Raw genomic sequence first — 23,203 nt, forward strand, 5'->3', positions numbered from 1 at the left:
TATCCACTGAATCTATTTTTAATAACAGGTGGTCACATTGTAGTTTCTTATTTAATAGCATCAATTTTGTCCTTTTGTCCTTTTTCACGACCTAGGCCCTTCTCAGAAGGTTGCACTGGGATGCTATACGCAACAAAAAACCATGCATAAAGGTCTGTTCCTCAGCCCAAGTTTCCTGGAAAAAACAGACATCCTTAATATAAGTAACCCACTCTTGATCTCCCAGTTTCCTATCAAGTCCCGCTAGATTCCATTCATTAACGATATCTCAGCATTAGCTAACTCAGTTCCAGGGATAGAGAAAGCAGCCCCCTCGGAATGTGTGTCCCCATTAGATACCCCCAAATACACCTCCTGATCAACATTTAGTCATTCAGTAACTATCGATGTAAGAGGGGTTTTAGATACCGCATGTGATTCACATTCTAGGGTGGGTACTGGCTTTTTAAGGAGAACAGTAGTGCGAATACAGGGAGGATTTAAAGCAAGGCTAATACCAGCCCCTCTCGAATCCCTAAGATGATATGTACGTACTTCAAAGTCCAGGAGTTGCTCCTCCAAAAACCTATCAGCAAAACGGAGCGAAATAAAGTCAAACTTTGATCACAAAAGGCTAAATCTGCCCACCTTTAGGATGTCAGAACGGATAACTGAAAGACAATTACGTCGGGCACGTAGCCAGTGGATGACTTTATTAGTCAAAGACTCATGATTCTCAAAGGAGCCTGGCGGTATGTTAGGCACATCAATCATATAAATAGTGCTATCTTTACTTCTTACTCCTAAGCCCTGGTCATACTGGGAGGTAATATCAGTGAGGGGTTTGGAAGAATTGATAGACAATACAGGGGAACTAACCACCTCATCAGGAAGTAGGGGGGTAGCTTCCCCCTTAGGCCCATCATCAAGAGAATCAGCCTGAACTGTAGTATGGGCCTGGGACCCCCGGTGGTTCCTAATGTTAGAGGCTCCATTACGCTTCCGCCTTGCACTGGCAAGCACTGACTGGTTGTCCTCGGCACAAGATATAGGTGGATTATCTAAGGGAAGTGGGGGGCAAAACTATCTCTAGGGGAGAGGTGTCTGTTTCCAGCCCTAAGTTTAACAAGGGAGAACTCCCACCCCTCTTGCCTCCCAGTTGGGCAGCTGACATCTGCAACTACTCTTCTGCATTGATTTCTCATTCATTATTCCCATTAGTAACAACATCAAAGTCTTTACTTCATCCTCCTTCTGAAGGACAAAAGCTAAGTCGATACCCTTGCCCGGCAGACGCAGGCCATCTGAGTCAGGGGGAGAATTAATCAGGATGTTATCGTCAGTAGCAACTCCAGATAAAGAATGTGTGGTACAAGCAGGAAGGCCTCCATCCTCCGCCAGTGGCCCAAACCGATTTGTACACAAAATATTAGGGATCACCCTGACCACTGGGCTTAGCAGAGGGGGGGAAACCTTGGTGCCATTGGGAAGGACATCCTTCTGGCATAACGGAGCACCCAAGGCACTACATTACAGGGAGTGAATATGAGGATTTTTCCCTGAGGGCATGGGGATCCACACTTATAGTGATCACTATAGGGGGATGAGTTGATTGCATCATCTTCCTCCTTGTAAATATTTCCGGAATTGTCCCCTTCGCGGATGTACCACTCTTAATAAGCGATGAGGGGGGGTTGCTCTTTAGAATTGCCTCAACCTCTTCAAACAGTACATCAATTGTGTGTAAGGGGTTAGGCTCTTGGTGGTTCCAGAGCATGCTTGATTGCTGGAGCGTTTTGTAGATGTTTTAATACCACTCAGTGGAGCAGGAGCGTCTATGGCTTTCCGTTTCCCCATCGTAAGGCGGTGAGGATGGGAAAAAATGTAATAAATCCTGAGGCACCAAATGGTGTTCCTCAGTACACTTACTTCTCACAATCAAGGGTGTGCCCTGTCCAGTCTCTGTTGGGCGATGACGGGCCCGTCTTGGCCCGGTCTTTGCTCGGTCATGGGCTCGGGTGCATCCTGCACGGCATAAGGGGCACATTTGTTCTTATGGCCCAGAAATGAAGTGAAGGAGCCTGGGGGATGAAGCCCCCACGGGCTGGTTGGAATCAAAAGAGCCTCTCAGCATCCCGCACAGCGTGAGGGGCACGTTTGTTCTTATGGCCCAGAAATGACGTGAATGAGCCTGGGGGATAAAGTCCCACCCTGGGCTAGTTGGAATCAAAAGAGCCTCTCAGCGTCCCGCGCGGCGCGTTTATTTTATGGCCCAGGAATGAAGTGAAGGAGTCTGGGGGATGAAGTCCTACCCCGGGCTAGTTGGAATCAAAAGAGCCTCTCGCCTCTCAGCGTAGCGCATGGCGTGAGGGGTGCGTTTGTTCTTATGGCCCAGAAATGAAGTGAAGGAGCCTGGGGGATGAAGTCCCACCTCGGGCTACTTGGAATCAAAAGTGCCTCTCGCCTCTCAGCGTCCCACGTGGCGTGAGGGGCGCGTTTGTTCTTATGGCCTAGAAATGAAGTGAAGGAGCCTGGGGGATGAAGTCCCACCTCGGGCTACTTGGAATCAAATGAGCATCTCACCTCTCAGCGTCCCGCACGGCGTGAGGGGCGCGTTTGTTCTTATGGCCCAGAAATAAAGTGAAGGAGCCTGCGTGATGAACTCCCACCCCAGGCTAGTTGGAACCAAAAGAGCCTCTCGCCTCTCAGCGTCCCGCGTGGCGTGAGAGACACGTTTGTTCTTATGGCCCAGAAATGAAGTGAAGGAGTCTGGGGGATGAAGTCCTACCCCGGGCTAGTTGGAATCAAAAAACCCTCTCGCCTCTCAGGGTCCCACCCTCACTCTATACATTTGCTATCTCTACCATCTCTTCTAAACAGGTGGAAAACCAACATCTTGCAATTAATGTGATTCCGTGTGGTGCCCCCTACAGCATGCAACCTAGCGTCAGCTTGTTAACTCAATTTGGGCTTTTCCGTGAAAGCTCTCTTCCTTAGGGCAAACAGCTCATATCGTTGTTTTAGAAAGCATGCAATGCGTGTAAACAGTGTATCAGTACTGTGTAATTCGCTTTCAACTGAAATTAAAGTGGGGACTGGGGATATGCTTATTTCTGCTTCATGTGGTCAAACGTCTTTCACAAAACGCCCCTCAACTTGTTCTTTCGCCTATGAGTGGAAGAAATACTTTACTGCCAACTATACCTTCAAGATCCAGACCAGCTAACCCCAACTGCTAAGGGTGTGTGTATATATATACACATATATATATAGATATAGATATATATACATATCCATCAAACATGTGGCATTTAACAACTTTAATGCCATATTACCAGAAGAAAAGACCTTCTTAGCCATCAGTTCCATCCTTTTTTATTCCATTTCCCCAGGGGCTGAAGGAAAGGATCCAGGACCAGACCTGAAAGAGCAAGAACCCTGTACTACCAGACTCTCCGGCATCGGATGCTGACTCAGGAACGCAGGGTCTCCTGGATCAGTCTTATATCTTCTATCTATTGCCCTTGACACTGCTTGAGTCGACATAGGCTTCTGACAAATCACCAAAACCTGTTTTGTTCACCCTTCCTCAAATGGCAGCAAAAGGCTCTGAAAAACAAACTGAAGAATGAAGGACCTCTGTTACCAAATTGGACCACATCTCAGCTGTTGGGAGAGACAAGTCCAACATATCAGCTTCCTTCCGTACGACTGTATGGTATGAAGTCACTTCAGGTGGAGGCAAACCCTGTAGGGACAACAACTTCCACTATGGGGAACTATCCAGACCACTAGCCACTTCAATCCCCTCAAAGTCCTGATTTGGGGAGATAATCTCACCCTCCTCAATGTCCCAACCTTGATGCAAGGTCAGATGTTGCTACTCCTCCAGCCGCCTCAAAGTTTCTCTTCTGGACCTTATTCTTAATTCCAGCAACGGTGTTGGAAGAGCATAGGCTGATGTCGGTGATGCCGGAATCGGCGCCGTGACCTAGGTAATGGAGATGTAGATCGTACTGAAGAGTGACATGACATCAGCTGTGACCTCTCCGACATCGGTACAGGCACCACTGGCGTGGATGATTCTTGCAGATGATCAGTCGGCAGTGGAGTTATCTTCTGCGGCAAAGGCGAAGGCCAGGGCAACTGGAACATAGGTAAGAGGGGGAGGAATGGAGCCTGCTGGTACAGCTCTGGGAATCCTCTAAATGAAAAGGACACTGGACCCTGGGGCCAGCAGGTGCACTTCAGGGAGTCATGGTGCTGGCATAAATGCTACAAAAGCATTTAGAAAATGGGGCGGATCTGCCCCCGGAGCAGGAAAACTCAGAAACTCTTGCTCCTGTTGAGAAGGCTGAGAAGGGCCTGACGCCAGTGGAATCTCTGCCTGATCTAGGAGAGTCACTGGAGAAAATTGGAGTGGCGCTACCGGCGAAGCCTGGATCTCCATTAGCATTGTGCCGGGGAACCTGTGGGTGACTTCGGAGAAGGTGTACAAAGCTGTGGAGTCACATACCTGGAGGACCAGCGCCGAGGACTAAGGTGCCGTCTTTTCTTGTTCTCCTTCCTGGACGACCTTGACAGGCGATGTGATGGTGACTTCGAGTGAGGCCGGGACCTCTGACAACAACTTCTTTGCTTTCACAAGAAATAACTCTGCTTCCCTCTCCTTTAACGCTTTGGGGTACATGCTCTGACACGAACACTCCCGGACGTCGTGGTCCGAACTCAAGCACCACAAACACTCCACATGTGGGTCAGTCACAGACATTTGACTCCCACATTCTCTACATGGCTTAAAACCGGATTTCTTTGGAGGAGACATTGTCTCAAACAGGACAAAAGATGACTTCCCTTCAATACAGACTATCACCAATGGAGAGTCAAGAAACAACGTTACGCGTTTAAGGGGCAGAAAAAGGGAACTGATGTAGCATGCCGGCGAGGACTTCTTATGGCTCCAATTACATTAGATAGAGACACGTGTGGAACCATTCCATGTGATGTCCTCGTCGAAGTGGAGAGGTATGGAAAAGTTTCCGTTGAGTGCTGCGCTCTTCAATATTCAAAAGGTGAGGAATCCACAGGTAGATGTATCCATAAGAAATTTTTAAAAAATGGAACTTGATTTCCCCAGTACTAATGGCTGCAACCCTATCTTTGTGGCATGGTATATACATAAATGTTTAACCTTAATTTCTCAAAAACTACTAATCGGATTTACACCACATCACAAAAGCACGCTCTCTAGACCAAGATCCAGCTTTCGTCCAAATTTTGTGTAATTCCATTTAGCCATTTTGGCTGTAGCTGTGTCTAATTTTCCTATGGAATACTGGCTGAAGAAAACACGTTTTGGGACGCCATCCTTTTTTCTTGGCCTCTGCTTGAGGGATCTCCCTGAAATTTTCCAGTAACAAGCTGAGGTGGATGAGACTTTTTTTGGAATGTTTTGTGAAAATGTATTAAATGGAGACAAAGGTATTACAAAACCAAAAAGTCAATTTTCTATGAAAACCTGGTCCTAACTATAACTAACAGTGATGCCTGTCACTGGGAAATATATACTTAATTTATTTAACTTTAGTTCCCTTGTGGTGTCATTTAATTTCTCTTCCTCCTTTAATTTCTATCGGAGTGTGTGGGCCATGTGAGATGCTTGCTTTCTCCAAAGGTGGTCTGGAGTACAGTTACACCTGTGTTGATGATTTTAGGAATGTAGTAGTTTTTGAATAGCAACAATCCATCTTTTGTGGGTTTGTATTAGCATGTTCTTCCCTACATCCCTCCCATTTAGTAGTAGATAGTCGCCCTTTTCCCACAATTCCCTGGTACACCCCACATTTGTTACGAAAGCATACACCTATGTAGCAGAGATATCAGCACCGAAAAGAGAGGAAGGGGACGAAGGCTGCACGTTTGTGAAATGTATTTTGTGGTATGCACCTACTAGTAGTAGCTTCAACCTACTGGTTGTTTTTATTAATAAATCTATATTATATAACATGTCTACAGGTAAATCAAAGTTTTTTTTCCCAGTGATATAACAAAGGGCCACAATAAATTTAAAAAAACAAAATGCTTTTTCTTAACAAATATATATTTTTTTAATCTAACAATGGAATTTACACAAATAAATACCTTTAACATCTTCAAATGTTACATATGCAACTCCTTTTGCTGTTGTTGGGTAGATAACCTTTTCCACATCTCCACCGTCATTTTTAGCCTTTTGAAAATGGATAGTCAGCAGGTCTTGAATGACTTCATCCTCAAGGACTCCACTCGGGATTCCATGGACACTTACTGTTCGCATCTCCTCTATACCATTGTCTACTCTGGATCCAGCAGCCTAGTGGGGGAAGGCACAAAAAAAAAAAAAAATACAATGGCTGACTAGAACCAACAGCCGGTATCTACACACAGCAGCCTTACCAAAATGGAAACTGCAAACTGAATTATTATCTGTTGCTGGACTGAGCCTGTAAGGACCACAACCAGTGGCTGATGCCTTGGAGGGGTTTTTCACAATTTTTTAACAAATGTATTACCCATTGGGAGACACGGAAGAGCTACCATGTCTCCACCTGCTCCTCTGTGACATCAGCGTGCCACAGAGTTTTATCTATGTAGACTGAATCCGGGTATAAAGAATCTTTCCTTTCAAATAAACAAGCGTCTTAGGAAAGTTCAAACAAGGGCTTTATGGAACTCTGAATATAGACTGCTTTAGAATGTTTGAGTGTTACTTTGCATGATAACATCAAATTTCGACAAAGTTATCTTAACTGTACACATATTCAGAAGCCAATCGTTCGTTCCAGAATAAAGGTGAAACCAGAGCACCCTTAACATTTTGAAATTTCACTCTATCTAGAACGTTACACCAAAACCCCACAGGGCTTTGAGGGGCTAATGATATATCTCCGTTTGTTGCTGTGAGTGCTTCCAAAGAAGGACTAGAGACTAGAGAATGATACGCATTGTCAGTCGTGAGTACATACATTCACCAGCAGAAACAAGTTCTGTGAGGGAGACTTATACTTCTATCCAAATAGAGTAGATCACCTCCTTTCTCTGCCATTGCCCCTCCTAACTTTTCTCACTCAAAGACACCCAACCTGTCTTGCGGAGTCCATCAATTTCATCTACTACTTGTTAAGTTAGTCCTACCCTGATTCATGATTTTGCTTCCTTATTATAAAGCAGCCTTCTCTTTTCATCCCCTATTGCCACTCATGTATTCAGTATCTCATCAAGAAATAGATCTGTGTATGCATGTGAGATATGTATGTACGCCCAGGTACTGTGTGGAAGGCGGCAGATGCAAGCCTTCATCATCCGATAGAAGTGCCATTTGTCAATGGAAATAAAAAGGAAAAGCAATGCAAGCTTTAATGCAAGTGTTGATAATCAAATGAGAATGACACCACCTGTCCACAGAATCAGTTATCCTATGTGTCTTTTTTGTGCGTTCGGTGATTAACTCAGGAAAAAAAACTCAAATCTGGGTAAAAACATTTAACTGGCTGTTAATCATGTACATAACACGTTAGATGTGAGCAATCCTTGCAAGTTCGGTCAACCACTTATCTGGGGTTGATATAGTATGTTGTCTCCAGTCAGGTAGAATTCAGATCAGAGTCACAGCTAATGATGTCACCCACCTTCTATTGCCATGGTTAGGCAATATGTTAATGTCCTAAATGTTGTGCCGCAAGGCCAGGTGTTTAGTCAGAGCTATATCAAATTCACTGAAAACATCTGATCTAATCCATTTCGCCCTGCAGTACACCTGGATGGGAGGACAGTTCTTCAAAATATGGAATAAATCACATCTCTCCTGGGCGCACCTCCAACATCTAGAATGATCAAGAACCCTCACCTTCTGCAAACACTTTGTTGACCAGACCAATTAGTTATTATTTTAAAGTATAATAAATTTACCATAGCTTCTCTGAGAAATGTATCATGTGGCACCAGGAGCTCTAAACAGTCTTTAGGATAGTAAGCCCATTAATGGTCGAGCTGTTGTTGAAGCCTCAATGCATTTTCAGTAATTTTAGAGTATAGTTCAGTTTCAAGGGCAATACATGCTGGACACAGCTTGCCCCGGGAGAATGGCGTATAGGGGATTACTATTAGAGAAGTAGTGTGGGCCACTGAATGAGTTAAACAGTTTATTAAATTGGTTACACTTCTAAACACAACCATTTCCCAAACCAAAATCAGCCTGAAGGGTTGCCAGGTCAGAAGCACAGGCTATATTCACGCAGTACAAGGAAAAGGGGGAATGATATTTTACAAATAGACCAGTAGAATATCAGCCCTACACTGGAGTAGTTCACATTCAATATCCCCTCAGGAAGGGAGATGAACCTGTTCATATGAAAAATACATCATGTGGAACATATGTTGTGCTTGATAGTATGAGATCATATGGGGAGGTCTGAGGCCTGTAGATCAGCGGTGTTTATCCCTGGCGACCGCAACATCTATTCAGGAGGTCCGCAACTGTTTATAAAACAAAATCATTTTATCAGATCAATAACGTATATCAACATAAAAAATACTTTTTATGATCTGTAAACGTGAAGGAATTTGAAATTGGAAGCTATAAAATTAGGTTGGTATCTTTAGCTGGATTTGTGAGAGAAGATAAAGTACAGCAAACAGGAATATGGAGAACTTGTGAACCTAATTTAAGCACTCATATGCACCGCTAAAAAAGCATTCATTAGGAGCAAAAAAGACAAAACCAATGCCCTGGAGCCTATCCTATAGCTTTTTAAAGAAATAAATCCAAAAACTTCGAAACGCTCGAACCTTCCCATTAAAATTAAATGTTTGATTTTTGTATAGTTTGTCAGTGTATTAAACAAAATATTCCATAATTTATGTATTTGTTAATGTAAAAAAAAATCTGTCGTTTTGAGGTTCAAATCACAGAAATTGGTTAGGTGCTTAACGTTCAAACAGTACAAGCCTTCATCACACTGCCTAAATGTTTAATACCTTTAGGGAGCCACTGCATCACTTAGCCACATAGGTTGGCCTTTGTGATGACACGACCCAGGGAGAAATTCACATTTCCCCCAATTCATTTTAAAACACGAGATTTGTGAAAAACATTGAATCAACAGTATTATGGCTGGCAGCTATGAAAGGGGATGGGGTCAGTATTGTGAAAAGGATATCATCAGCTTATGAAGAGATGGGACCAGAAAAAAATAGGTTGGTATGCCCTCTACAGATTCGACGTGGCAGGGAATGGTATAAATTAATTAGATTTCATAGGCATTCCTAAGAAACACTACAAACCACAAACGTACACCATTTCCAAAACAGAGAAATCTTCCCGCTAACAAAACCAATAAAAGAAACAAATCTCATTGAATGTATTTCTCAATACACCTCTAAAAGTAGCAATTAATCAAATAAGCACCTTCTATAGATGGACGAAATAAAGCAAGCCTGAGAGTCTAAACAGATTTTGGAGTCTTTACCACATAAACATCCTTTTCTGGTAGGAACATCAATTAGCCTTTGAGGGAGGGACAGGTAAACAATACATTTCTTAACTCCCGCACCCCCTCATCTGGTTAACAGTCAGGTTAGAGTCTGATAACTGAAACCTTTCCAGGTTCCCATACAGGGTCCTAACGGGAAAGTAATCATTAGTAGGTGTCGAAAGTATGTGCACAGTTTATGGTCAAGTAAACTTAGAAAACGCATTTGCTTTCATTTTCAGGTAGCAGTACCTTCAGAAGCGCAGGTTCAGATCATGCATAGTCTATTCCTATATCTGGGCATTCATATCACACGAGATCAACAGGTTGCTTCAGATTTAAACATTGCGCGATCTTGAGGCGCACACGCTCTATCCTAAGCTCGTGGCTCCTGCTTAACATTCAGGGTAGAGTGGTGGTTTATAAAATGCTATTCCTTCCCAATTTCGTTAAAGTGTTAGAAAACTAACCCTACCTATTTCCCTGACCTTCTTTCCAGGCCCACATCTAGTTGTACTAACCCCGATCTTGTTTCAAAACCTACATTGATGTTTTTGAAGATCCTGTGTGCAAACTCCCAAGGGTCTCATACAACAAATGTACTGCCCCAGTGTACATCAAACCAAATATACGGGAGGGAGCCCCGGCCTTCCACCCGCAGGTTTCACAAGTGCCTATCTTATGCTGGTGTGCATTCCTGTCTGCACGGCTTCTCTTGATGGCCGGCACATGGTTGAAACAGGTGTTTCAAAGGTTACGGAGTTGATCCATTTGATAATACTTAAACTTCAGGTTCAAGAGGAATGTTAAAAGGTGCTTCTGGCTAAATGGGAGTACATTGTTAGTGAGTGAGTATTTAGGGTGCCATTTGCATTGTTAGTTCAAATTGCTCCAGATGCTATGTTTCTTTACTAGACCAGTGAGCAAAACAGTCTACTGGCGTGTGAATGGCCATTGTGATGCTATTATGAGAGCACAGAATTCACCTCCAAGGGGATTCTGAGGTGCATTTTAGCATACAGGAGGAACAGGAAATCACACTGTTAAAGCTTGGTACACCCATGGATAATGCTCCCAAAACAACAAGCCCGGAGCTGCCTACATCATGCATCCTGTTCCTGCTAAGTTCAATTTGCACCCTTAACCTATGCTGCAAACAGCTTTCTATGTTCAGTGTGACTTCCACGGGAGTCAGTATTGGGAGCAGTGTATACTGGAGCTGTGCTACTACACAACAGTGGCAGATGCTGCTACAGCTCACAAGCTGAACCAAGGCACGGACTTCCAGCTTCTGCTCCATCGACCTGGATCTTGGGTTTTTTCTCAAAACCCCCAAACACACAGGCCCTAGTTCTCTACGACAACACTTTATTCTCAGAAACGTTTGACCAGCAGGTGCTGCAGAGAGATGACACAAACACACAAGACACAAGCACACCCAGCCGCTTCAATGGTAGCCCTGCAGCTACTTGTCAACTCACAAGAAACTCCTCTTTCACACAAATTTTTTCTAGGCAGAGAAAGGCACCAAGGCCAGTAGAAATGATAAGAGGGCCAATGGTAGTCTCCTCCTGTCCACCGATGGATCAAAAAAAGATTGGGAAATAAAACTTTTGCTGCTAACACTAGCAGTTGCAGAACTACACTCACCTGATCTTTGCGATAAAGTTCTCACCCAGATCATCTCTCTCAAGGGAGCAGAAAAGATATCCCAATTTCATGATGAAATGCTTACCCACATCCAACACGACAGCCATTGCCTCCTTTGGTAGGCCTTTAGTATACCGCAGTAAGTGTGACTGCAACCTGACAAGGCTCAGTGATAATTGGATTAAGATTGTATTTGAGAATGTATCTTTTGCATAATGGTTGTCCAGAACTGTGATATCAACATTGATTAATGAAATGAAGTATTAACACTCACATTTTAATGGGTCCTTGCTCTTTTTACATATTAATAAGGTTGTGGCCTTTTCAGATACTGCATCCAAGGAGTCTGAAGATTTAGCTTCTCTGAATTCTACATTGTTACAAATGGGGTTTCTGGTAGGCTAGGGTATGCACCTAAGCCAGGCAGAACGCACCCACTCTAGTCAGGGCAAGAGAGTTACACGTCCAAGATAACCCCTGCTCACCCCCTTGGTAGCTTGGCACGAGCAGTCAGGCCTAACCCGGAGACAATGTGTAAAGCATTTGCACAACACACACAGCACATTTGACGCAATATATACTCCAAAAAGTAAACCCAACACTGAGCTATGTAAAAATAAAATGTATTGCACAAAACATAATTAGACCAAACATTATATGTCAGTAATATCCGGCTACCCACTCAGGATTCGGCAACCTAAGCAGTAGTCAGGAATCACGTTACTACACCAGTGCACTTGTCATAAAAATGTCATAAATGCTTGTACCAAGAGCATTTTAAAACACTTGGCAAGTCAAGAGAACATATTAGCATGTCAGGCCTATAAAAGGAACACCAGCACATATGTAACACCTCATGTCCAAGAACAGGTTAGCCTAATAGTCCTCTCAAGCCCATAATAGGAACGTTAGGAGAAAAAGTACCTGTCTTTGTAATGAAAGACACTCCTGAAAAGCACTCCTAGTGCCAAGAGGAAAGATATGAGGGGCCCGATGCTCCTATGTGCAAACGGGGGCCACGTGTTGATCCTGGGGGAGAGGTGGCACGCACCCCCTTTGGTGTTTATAGCTGGCCCATCCTGGGGCCCACAATCTCTGGAGGCCCCCCAGGCCTTCACTGGTCCTTCAACAATTGGAGGGGGGCCCACAACAATGTCCCAAAACAACAAAGGCCCAAATGGTGGGAGCCCGCCATCTCTTGCAGGGGGGCCAAACAGCCAAAGCAAGACCTCATGATGCGGGGAGCCTCCTGCAAAATTGAAGGGGCTCTGGTGGGGAGCCTCCGATGAGGCTCCCTTCCACGGCCAACGTCCTCTTCCTCGAACAGGCCCGCCCGGGCCGCAGTGGTGTGCAGGCACCAAAGTAGGGGCATTCTTTTACCCCGGGGGCGCCCCCTACAGCGCGCTTCACCCCAGGGCACTTAAATGAGCACTGCAGCTCCCATCGTTGCTTCTTCGTGCCCCGGGGCACCAGCAGTTGAGCATCTCCGACGCACCCGGATTTTGTGGGGAGCCCGGTCACAGCAGTGACCTTTAGCAGCAAAGTTCACAGAGCGCTCTCGAGCACAAAATACTCCCAAAGGAAGCACTTTCAAAGCGCTCAAGAGAATGACAGTGAAGCGCTCTCCGGGCGCTATGGACTATAGGAAGACACACTCTTCAGGTGCCTCAGCCCAGGGAGAGTGCTCACGAGGTGCTTAGCAGATTGTTGCAGGGGTCTAGGGCCACGGCACCCAGCCCCTGGGGGACACAACAAAAGAGAAAGGAGCACAGGTGGCAGGGTCCAGCAGCAGGCCAGCACAAGGTGGATGCAGGCAAGTGGCAGCTCCTCCAGGTGACCAAGCAGGTCACAGGTCAGCACAGCAGCAGCAGTCCATGGCGGGTCCTGGTGAGTTCCTCCAGCATTCTGTGTCCAGTTTCATGTAAGTTCCAAAGTGTCTTTGGAGTCCCAAGAATGTCTAAATTGTGGGGAAAAAATCCCCTGTACTTAAACTCAGTTTACAGTGTTTTTAAAAAAAAAGAGAGGGGAGAGAAGGTTCCAACCAAGTGGTTCTGGGAGAGCCGCCTCTCTCTTCAAGCACAGGCTCCAAACATCAGTGGGGGGTTAACGACCCTATTGTGTGAGGCCAGGGCACAGCCTTTACAAATGCAGGTGTGCCCCGCCTCTCCCTTCTCTCATCCCAGGAAGACTGTTCATTATGCAGATAAATCTATGTGACGCCTCCACCCTCCCTGTGTACAAGCTGTCTGAAATGTATGCACAAAGCCTAACTGTCACTCTGCCCAGGCATGGATTGGAGTCAAGCTGCAAAACACCAGAGTCATAAGCACAGAGAAATGCTCACTTTCTAGAAGTGGTATTTCTGCAATAATAATACAAAATCCACTTACACCAGTAAGCAGCATTTCTCATCACCATTACAACCATACTAAACATGCCTACGCTACCCCCTCATAAATCAGACAATACCCCCTACACATAAGGCAGGGCATTTCCAATGCAATCCAATGAGAAGGCAGCACTCACAGCAGTGAGAAACCAAATAGGCTGTTTGTCACTACCAGGACAGGCCATGCTACCTGGTACATGTCCTGCCTTCTACATACATAGCACCCTGCCCATAGGGCTAGCTAGGGCCTACCTTAGGGGTGACTTATATGCAGTAAGAGGGGAGTTCTTGGCCTGGCAAATAAATGTAGATGACAGGTCCCTGCGGCAGAAAACTGCGCACACAGGCTAGCAGGCCTGAGGCAGGTTTGAAAGGCTACTTCAGTGGGTGGCTCAAGCAGCACTGTAGGCCCACAAGTAGAATTTAATTTACAGGCCCTGGGTATAGAGATACCACTTTACAAGGGACTTATATACCAATTAGGTATAAGCCAATCATACCAATTTTACAAGGGAGAGCACATGCACTTTAGCACCGATTAGCAGCGGTAAAGTGCTCAGAGTCATAACGTCAGCCAACAAGGGTCAGAAAAATAAGGAAGAGAAGGCAAAAGGTTTGGGGAATGACCCTGTAAAAGGGCCAGGTCCAACATACATATAACAGAGGCCCGAGGAGTTTACCAGTATTATAAAATTCCCAGATAAATCCATCCTCAACTGGCACTTTACAAGTAGGAGGATCAGACGCAGCCTCTGTTATATTTTATTTTGATAGTTCTCCTCTTGCAATTCTGTGGCATAGGGGAGTTCCAGAGACTCATTAAGTGGTTCTCTATTCTGTTGTGTCTTTACTACTGGAAGGGTATGGATCTTTATATAATGATGTTCAGCTAGTCTTTGTCATGATGTTCCAGGTCACAACAAATACAGAAAACCAGGCACTAGGACCTAGGGACACCAGGAAGAATCCCCCACAGTGGTCACCACTTCCTTGGGGTGGACACAGGAAGTAGGAGGAGTGGGCCAGGGGAGGGGACAGAGAAGCTGGGAAGCACAGGAGATAGGGGCAGACTCCACCAGGTCAGGCAGCACTTGTAATCGTACACGTAATAAAAGAAATCCAATCCTACCTGGCTAGTCTGTATGGTCTATGATCGTCACACCTACCCCTTGCTGACAAATGGTGGCGAAGGTGGAATCATGAGGTTGCAGTGGTCCGCCATCTTATGTCACAATAAGTAAGGAGCCAAAGTGTTTTGTGGCACTATCGCGCTAGGCAGCAGTATATGCAAAAAGCATCCAAAGAAAGTGGATTGCAGCGTCTAACATATTTAGTGGGGAAAAAGGATAGATCTCGAGGACAGCAATATCTCGCAAGCTGAAGAAGAACTGCTCTTCAAAACAGAAGGAAACATGAGATCTCCAGGGCTGATAAAAATAGAAAAAGGATGAGTTAACAGCAGCAGACATTTTTAATCAGGCAAGCCCTATTGAAACCAATAGTATGTGCCATTACATAGTCAGGCAATTTCACACAAAGCACAAAACTCAAAGCAAAGGAAGCCAAACTAATCCAAGCCACTGAATAGTCAGCACAAATAGCCACCAATTCTACCTCTTTGAGGCAGAAGCATCACATTCTACCGACAACAAGATAGTGAAAGGCTCCACAACTTAACTTGGAGCCCCGGTGCCATTTGTAGTTACTTGAGCAGCAACCTCAGAGCCAAGTGGAAAGGATGGATTGAGGATTTAGACAACTAATTTAATACTACGAATTTAACATGTTTAATGACAAAGATGCCATTGGACTACACATAAGTGAAGGATGCTTTTCCAAATCCCTACAGAGAAAATTACTGAAGAAACATTACACTCTAGAACAAAGACTGTTATCATCATCATCATCGTCGTCTCCATGGGCAAGAAGCACCAACACAGTGAGACGAGAGAGCTATCAATGTGAACAGCCCTACTCCCATAATGGCAAATGTCTGTCAGTAGGGCTCGCCTGTCATCGGCGTGGCAAGGACAATCAATATGAGTCAGTTTGTAGAGCTGACCAAGATGACAGAACTAAAGCCTCGAAACTTCACAGCAAAGACAAGAAACACCACCATGACAAAGCTGTGAGAAACAGGAGCATCAGTTTCTCAAAATCTTCCACCACCTTCAGGAAGAACTTCACTTCCCGTAGATCCCAGTCAACATCACAGAGCTCTGCAGCAGTACGTCCACATACCCCACAGACAGTGAAGAATAGGCATTCATGGTCTCCCCAAGACAAGAACAGTAAGTGTGCCATGGTTACACTGCAAATGGATGATCATAACATCTCCTTTGTCATTGACAGCAGGGTGTCCCTAAATTAGATCGGCGTCATCGAGTATCACAGAATAAAGCCTCAACCAAAGCTAAGACACAAAACATAAAGGTCTTCACCTGGGTGGGCAGCAAACCACTGGCATGTCTTGGAAAGTCAAGACGACACTCACATGGAAAGATCGATCAATACAGACTGATGTGCATGTCATTGGCAGCCCTGGTCCAGTTGAGTACAGCTGAAGTTAGTTCCCATTTTGTACACCATCCAAAAAGGTACACCACTGGCTCATTAACATCCCAAGTTATTCATTCTCTAGGGCATGATGAAGTACTACAAAGTGAAACTGCACATAGATGAACCTGTTAAACCTATACAGGGCTCGAAAAATCCACTCGACCGTTCGCACTGGCAAGCTTATTTGATCAGGTAGAGCTATTTTTAGTACTTATTCATCCCTTCTGGCGAGTTGACACTGAACAGGTGTTCTGTTGAAAAGTGGAGGGGCAATAAAAGATGCCTTTAAATCTCGTTCTTATGTCACATTTGCTCTTTGTTCACAGACAGATGTCAAAAGTCAGTTTTTCTTACAATTAATTTTCCTTCTGACTCCAGAGTTCCCGGACTTTGTAAGGTGAACTGTGGGACCTGCTGCTTAGAATGTAAAATAAAAGGATATAGGGTGTAATACACAACATCTAAATGACTAAGTCAACTGTGCAAATATTTCAAAATATATTTCAGTAGTTGTGAAAGCCCTTTTTTATATTTCTGTGTGATGAAAAAATATTTTAATAGGATGAAAACAAATCAGAATAGTTTACATGTTGATGTGCAAAGGATATGTTTCCTGAAACCCAATTTTTACAGATTGTTAATACACTTTATAGTTTTATCAGTAAAGTTGCGAATTAGTGGAGAGGTTTTTGGACATTTATTGTAAAGTTACTGTGTGTAGATGACAATATGTAACCACATCATGGTTTAGAAATGTATTTGTTCAAATTGAGTGCTTAAAAAAACTGAGAAACACTCCTGCCCTGATGGCAATGGTGTTAGTAAACTAAAAGAAGTCCTAGGTTATGTGGGCCAGACCTCATGGGTATGTGGGCTAGATTCTTGTGATGCATGCAGCAAACTTTAGTCTACTTAATCAAACAAGAGTTTTTTTTGTACTGCAGAAATGCTGAGCTCACATATTTGAAGGTGCAATCATATGTGAGAATTAAGAAAAAGGCAACTCGGTAAACTATTTGCCTAGGATCACACAATTTGAGACCCGGTTACGGGTCAAGTGTATTACAGTTAGGTCGAGTAGATTATTTAAGTTGCTCGACCTGCAGGTCTAGTAACATTTTAATGATTTTTCGAATCCTGCTATAGCTCAATATCATTGCAAAATACTCTTCCATCTTCAACAAGCTGTGCAAGATGAACATTACGATCTTCTTCATGCAAACATCATCAATGAGTCTGCAGGACCGACCCCCCTGATGTATCCACACTGGTAATAGTAACAGAAAGAAACTCAGTTGGAAAAGCCAGGTTGTGTGTCAATATGCGATAACCCAACACAGCAACTTAGAGGGAACAACATCTGAGTGCCCACACCATTTTCATGGTTGCATCGCTTAACGGGGCCAAAATCTTCTCAAAATTAGACCTGATTAAAGGATACCATCAACTTGAACTTCACAAGGGCTCCTGATATAATCCCCACATTTAGAACACACCTAAGCTTATTCAGATACAAAAGCCTCCGCTCTGGTGTGTCATCTGCAGCAGAAATCTTTCAGGAAGCTATTTGGAGAGTCATCAGACACATCACAAATGCCTTTAACTACAGCAATTACATTCAAGTTTTAGGGAAATCAAGGGAAAGGCATGATGTGGCGCTAAACTGCGTCTTCCAAGCGTTACAGGAGGCAGATCTGACTCTCAATCCTGACCAGTGTGAATTTCATAAGGGTCACTTGAAATTCTACAGGTACATATTCTCTGACAAAGGCATGAAGCCTGACCCGAACAAATTAAAGCACTCAACAGCACTCCTGCTCCTCAGGATGTCAATGAGCTCAGATCCTTCTTAGGAATGGTAATGTATAGCTCCTGATATGTCAAAGACTATGCCACCATAAGTGACCCACTCTGAAAACTCACAAAATGAGGTAGAAGCTTCAAGTGGACAGCTAAATGCAAACATGAATTTCAAGAGCTCAAACAGGAAGTCATAAGCACAGGAAACAGCATATTTCAACCCCCAACTATGCACAGAAATCACAAGGGACACAAGCCCTGTTGGCCTCGACGCTATCTTCACTAAACATGGACGAGACGATGACAAGAGGTCAATAGTCTCCTACACCAGGCAAAGTCTCACAGACATAAAGAAGGCCTATTCACAATCTGAAATATAGCAGTCATGTGGGCATGGAAACACTAGGATATTTTCATCTATGGGAAAAAGTTACTTTTGTGAAGGTTTGGCAATCACTGCTCACGATATTTGGCAGCCCCAGAGCAAAAATGCCACCACGAATCAAACAATGGGGAACCAGCCTGCAAGAATACACCAATGTCACAAAACACAAACCGGGAGAAGAGCAAACCCCAGCAGACTACATGTTCCAACAACTGTTAATACCAACAAGGGTGAGACCATCTCATGCCGAGGAACACCAAAACTTTGTGGTAGAACAAGCTTGAACCCCCTCAGTGCCTATTGCTGTCATTGTGGAGGCAACCTTAACTGATCCCACACTACGGAAAGTGACACAGAGAAAACAGAAGCACAAATGGTGCCAGGGCAAAAGGCTAGAAGGGGACTTAGAAGTAGATCTCAAAGCGCTAGCAACCTTCAAGCAGGTGAGTGAGGAGCTAGCCATAACAAGCTATGGAATCCTGCTGAGAGGGGGCAAATTGTCATCTCAAGACATCTACAGCAGTAAGTTGTGGACCTCGCACCCAAAGGCCATTGAGGACTTGTGGCAAATAAATGAGCACTAAGGGAACAAGTGTGGTTCCCAACACTTAACTAAATTGTAGAGGAGACCCTGAAAGAGTGCCACACATTTCAAGTAACCGGTCAACAAGAAGCCCCACAGCCTTTGCAACTGTCCAAACTACTTACTAGTGTATGGAAACAAATCTCAGTTTACTTCTTCGGACAGCACTGTTCCAGTAAATATCTCATGGTAGTTATGTTTCAATACTCCAACAGCTGCCCACAACCAATGCAGCCGTGGAAGAGCCGGCCCTAAACAACATATTTGCCACCTGGGCATCCCCGAAACGGCAAAGACAGACAACAGTCTGCCATTCAGCGGGCTCGAATTTGCAACATTTGCAAGGCATCTTGATTTTAAACATTGAAATATCACCCCAATATGGCGACAAGCACATGGGATGGTGGAATGATTCGTGGCCACACTAAAGGAGACAGTGCAACAAGCAGAAATTGAACCAACTCTACTTCAGCAGGCATTTGACACCATACTTTGAGAATACTGCAATATTCTACACAGAATCATAGGCTAATGCTCATCCTCACTCATTCTAGGACAAGTGGTGCGCACCCAGATCTATTGGTGGGCCAAAGTGGAGACATCACTGTAGTGTTGCTGAGGTACAAGACCAGCAATGGAAAGACAAGATGAAGAACTACACCAATCGCAAGCAAAAAAGAGCAAAAGATTTGCCTCTTGTAGTCAGAGATTGGGGTCTAGTCAAACAAGAATAACAAAGAAAGCCAGACGCCCGATATATTAGCCACCCACTCCAAGTAAAGTTCCAAAAGGAAACCATGATCACTGTTGAGAGTGGGGATCACAGAATGACTAGAAACAGCTCAACTTCAAACAATATCACCACAAGCTGACAATCCATGGCATTTAAGAAGGATCAAGGAGAAACCCATAAGTCTTTTTGAAATAATTTAAGAAGACACCAAAGTTTCAAATCTCAGTCTCATGTAAGGAAAGGGAAAGACCTACACTTTCTTCAAGTGGGAGGGATGTCATGACGTTGCAGGTCGCAACAAAGACAGGACCAGGCACTAAGACCTGGGGACACTAGGAAGACCCTCCACAGTGGTCACCACCTCTTCAGAGTGGACACAGGAAGTAGAAGAAGTGGGTCAAGGGAGGAGACAGAGATACTGGGCCACGAGGAAGCAATGGATAATAGGAGTAGGCTGCCACCAGGTCTGGCATCAATTGCAATTGTACCTGTAATAAAAGTAATCCAATTCTATCTAGCTGTCGTTGTCGTCTGTGGTCGTCACTCCACCCCTGCTAACAGTCTTACCTCTGGACCACAATACTGGAAGGAGCCTGCTTCCTTTCGCACCATGTACATAGAGGCTCCGACATAATTTCACGAGGGGATGTTCTGCTTTATGAGTAAAATGCAAATTTAAAATCATTTTAGAAAGTTCAAGTTTATGTTTTGTTTTCCAGAGGAAAGATTAACTCTGTATCAAAAAGTTAGACCCTGGTCATTGTGTTCCAGGTTCAGTTGCTCAGTCATAGATTGTCATTTAGCAATGGCAGAATTGCATATCAAAAGGCTGTGCCAGGAAATCTTACTCGCTAACCTAGAGTATTTGTGCCTATGAAACAGTCTCTATTTTCCTGTAAGAGGCAACATATGGGAGCCTTTTCATCCCATATCCTATAACTAATAGCTCACATGAGCAAATGGTAGAGTTTTGTGACCAAGGTCTTTTCCCATAGCACTGATACATTATCAGTAATGCCACCCTTCAGAATATCACACTGGAGTATGTTTGGTAGTACAGTACCTTATTATAACAATTTGTCTACCTGAGAGAACTTCCTATGTGGCCAGGATAGAAAAATCTATTCCCTATGGTTAGGGTCCAACAGCACCATATGGCCATCAGTTCATGATCTTTAAGCAAATCATGGTGCTAATATGTACTAACATGTGTTCAATGATTTAGAGCTGCCCAAGACATAGTCAAGAGCTAGGGGCCATATGTACGAACACATTTTCCCATTGACACAGAATGGGAAAAACCCTTTGCTACATCTGGCCCTAGATTCCCAACGGCCCCAACAATTACCCAAGTAGAGCCAAATTCAATGAACAATCTGGAGCTGGTGAACAGAAAGTGTTGGTGATTACCTTTGGGAGCACATATTGTGCCAGTAATTAGTGCTCTGTCTATGGTGTGTATCTTATTGAACACAAATCTTCCTGCCACAAATAGGAAAGTCACTTGATGAGGTAATGATTTTCTTGATCAGAAAGATTGACATCATGTTTCTTAGCATGGCTGGTGAAATGTATAACAATATGTTGGTCTATGTCTATTAAGCTATTGGTAATAACCATTCCCACTCAATACTCCCTGAGTATGCTCAAATAAGGTAGGTGGGTTGCGTGGATGCCTACAACACCAGTGTCTCTGATGTGGAGGTACTGGAGTGCTTTTTACCTCTGATATAAAAAGAGGTAAGCCATTAAAACAAAGAGATATGTTTCGCAATTGTGAGCATGATTTAGCCATCAAGGACTAAGGGGATATTTATGCACTTCTTGTTTTTGCTGAACAATTTGAGGGGCAGCAGGTGCAAGTGGCAGTGATGACCAACATCAGTGTATGTCACGTTCAGAAGACACAAACGTGGAGGGTACAATTGTTAGTGACATTTCATGTGAGAGGTCAGTAATGTAGACCTCCCACCTTGTGTCTATCCGGAATAAAGGATGGACTAGACATGTGGGTAAAGCGCCTTATAACTGCCTCTACAGAAGCAATGGACAGGAGTGAACAGGGACAGCCAGGTCCAATGTATAAAAGTGTATATAAACAAATGGAGAGAGGAAGAATACAGGAGGAAGGGAAAAGAGAAAACTTTGATCTTGAAGCAGAGCTTTTGCAATAGTTCTATTCTACATCGGTGAATGAAACAAATTATATATCAAGTGCACAGCAGCGATTTGGAAATCATAAAAGCAGGAGTACAGTGGGTAGCAATTGTTTGGGTCAGTAGTTCTGCTAGAGGCACGTGGTGGAATGCTGTTGTGCGATTAACACCTATAGGTGTGGAGAAAATTTATCAAGCATGGCATTTCAGAAGTCACCACTGAGACATACGTGGACTATAGAGTAATCCCTGATCTAACCCAAACCTACAGCATTCAGTATGTATGTTCCAAAAATTATGCCCTGGCTTTACACTATGAAGGTGATCTGGACTTGTCTCTGTTGCTTATCAAAGTGTTTACAACTTGATGAAGTCCTTCTCTGTCTGACTGCAATCAGGTAGCCTTCGGTTTTCTATTCTGATCCCTAGGAGATTATGCACAGAACGCATGTATGTCCTGCATCAGTCATGTCCGGGTTCATTGCTGTTGTTGCCACTATGGGAGAATTAAATGAATTAAGTTACTCTTACAGTTAATCAGGCTCAGTAAATTTCATGGTCTTGCCATCCAGTGTGATAAGCATTGCTGAGGGTTCAAGGCAGCCATACTACTGAAGTATATTTTAAATCAAAAGGTCTGTCAAGTAAGAACAGACCATGTTTTTTTTTGCCTGCTCATAAAATTGTCAGAACCTGCTGGGATCTAAGCAATCAATGATATGTCTAAGTTAGCTTTTCTTAGATGGTATATGCCATTGACTCAATATTCTCTTTAAATCTTCAAAGGTTTGAAGACTTAGACCCTCTGGAAATGAGGCAAAAAGTCAGCCCGTTATCTATTTATGTTGCCTTTCTCCAACGTTTTCAGGTATTCCATAAAACCAGTGTGCCTCTCAAGTACATTTCTCTCATGGTAGAATCTAAAGTTACTTCCAAGATGTTTGGATGATCTGGTTTTGGCTGATGGCGCATTCCAGAAATACCTGCCAAACATAACAGTGGATTATCTATGTGCGCTGCAGACAGTCTACTCTTGGCATGCTGACAAGCATTTATAAGTACACAATGAGGGGAGAGAATATTTGTACTAAAGAAGTATGTATTGGGTGATGTGACAACATGTCGAGTCCCTTCTTGCTTCACAGTTTAGTCTCACAGTGTGCTTATAACTTCTAGCTCTTTCCCTCTCAAATGAGATAGGGGGTAGGATTTCTGTTTACTGCCTCCCTCGTTACAGTGTTTACGAACCACCTCACAAATTCCCCAGCAGCACTTGCCTACAGTAACTTCAGTCCTCTCACAAGTGGTAGTAAACAAGCAATTGGACACCTGCAGGGCAGTGATCCGTGCTCCTGCTCTACACATAACCATCAGCTGCTAACCAGGACACATGGTGACCTGCTGCTGCTGAGACCTACACCTTTTCTCCACCAGGTGGGCATTGCATAGATCATCAATGC

General features: G+C 44.0%; 1 protein-coding gene across 1 annotated transcript in view; it reads right to left on the reverse strand.

Annotated features, from left to right (window-relative positions):
* The window catches only part of RBM43 (RNA binding motif protein 43), a 58,636-nt gene that overhangs the window by 28,620 nt on the left and 6,813 nt on the right, over positions 1–23,203 (reverse strand). Inside the window, exon 2 of the mRNA XM_069230307.1 lies at positions 6,121–6,331. Within this exon, the coding sequence (XP_069086408.1) occupies positions 6,121–6,331 (211 nt within the window). The remainder of the gene's footprint in view (positions 1–6,120; positions 6,332–23,203) is intronic.

This window comes from Pleurodeles waltl, chromosome 1_1, assembly GCF_031143425.1.
Source record: "Pleurodeles waltl isolate 20211129_DDA chromosome 1_1, aPleWal1.hap1.20221129, whole genome shotgun sequence".
NCBI classification, from domain to species: domain Eukaryota; kingdom Metazoa; phylum Chordata; class Amphibia; order Caudata; family Salamandridae; genus Pleurodeles; species Pleurodeles waltl.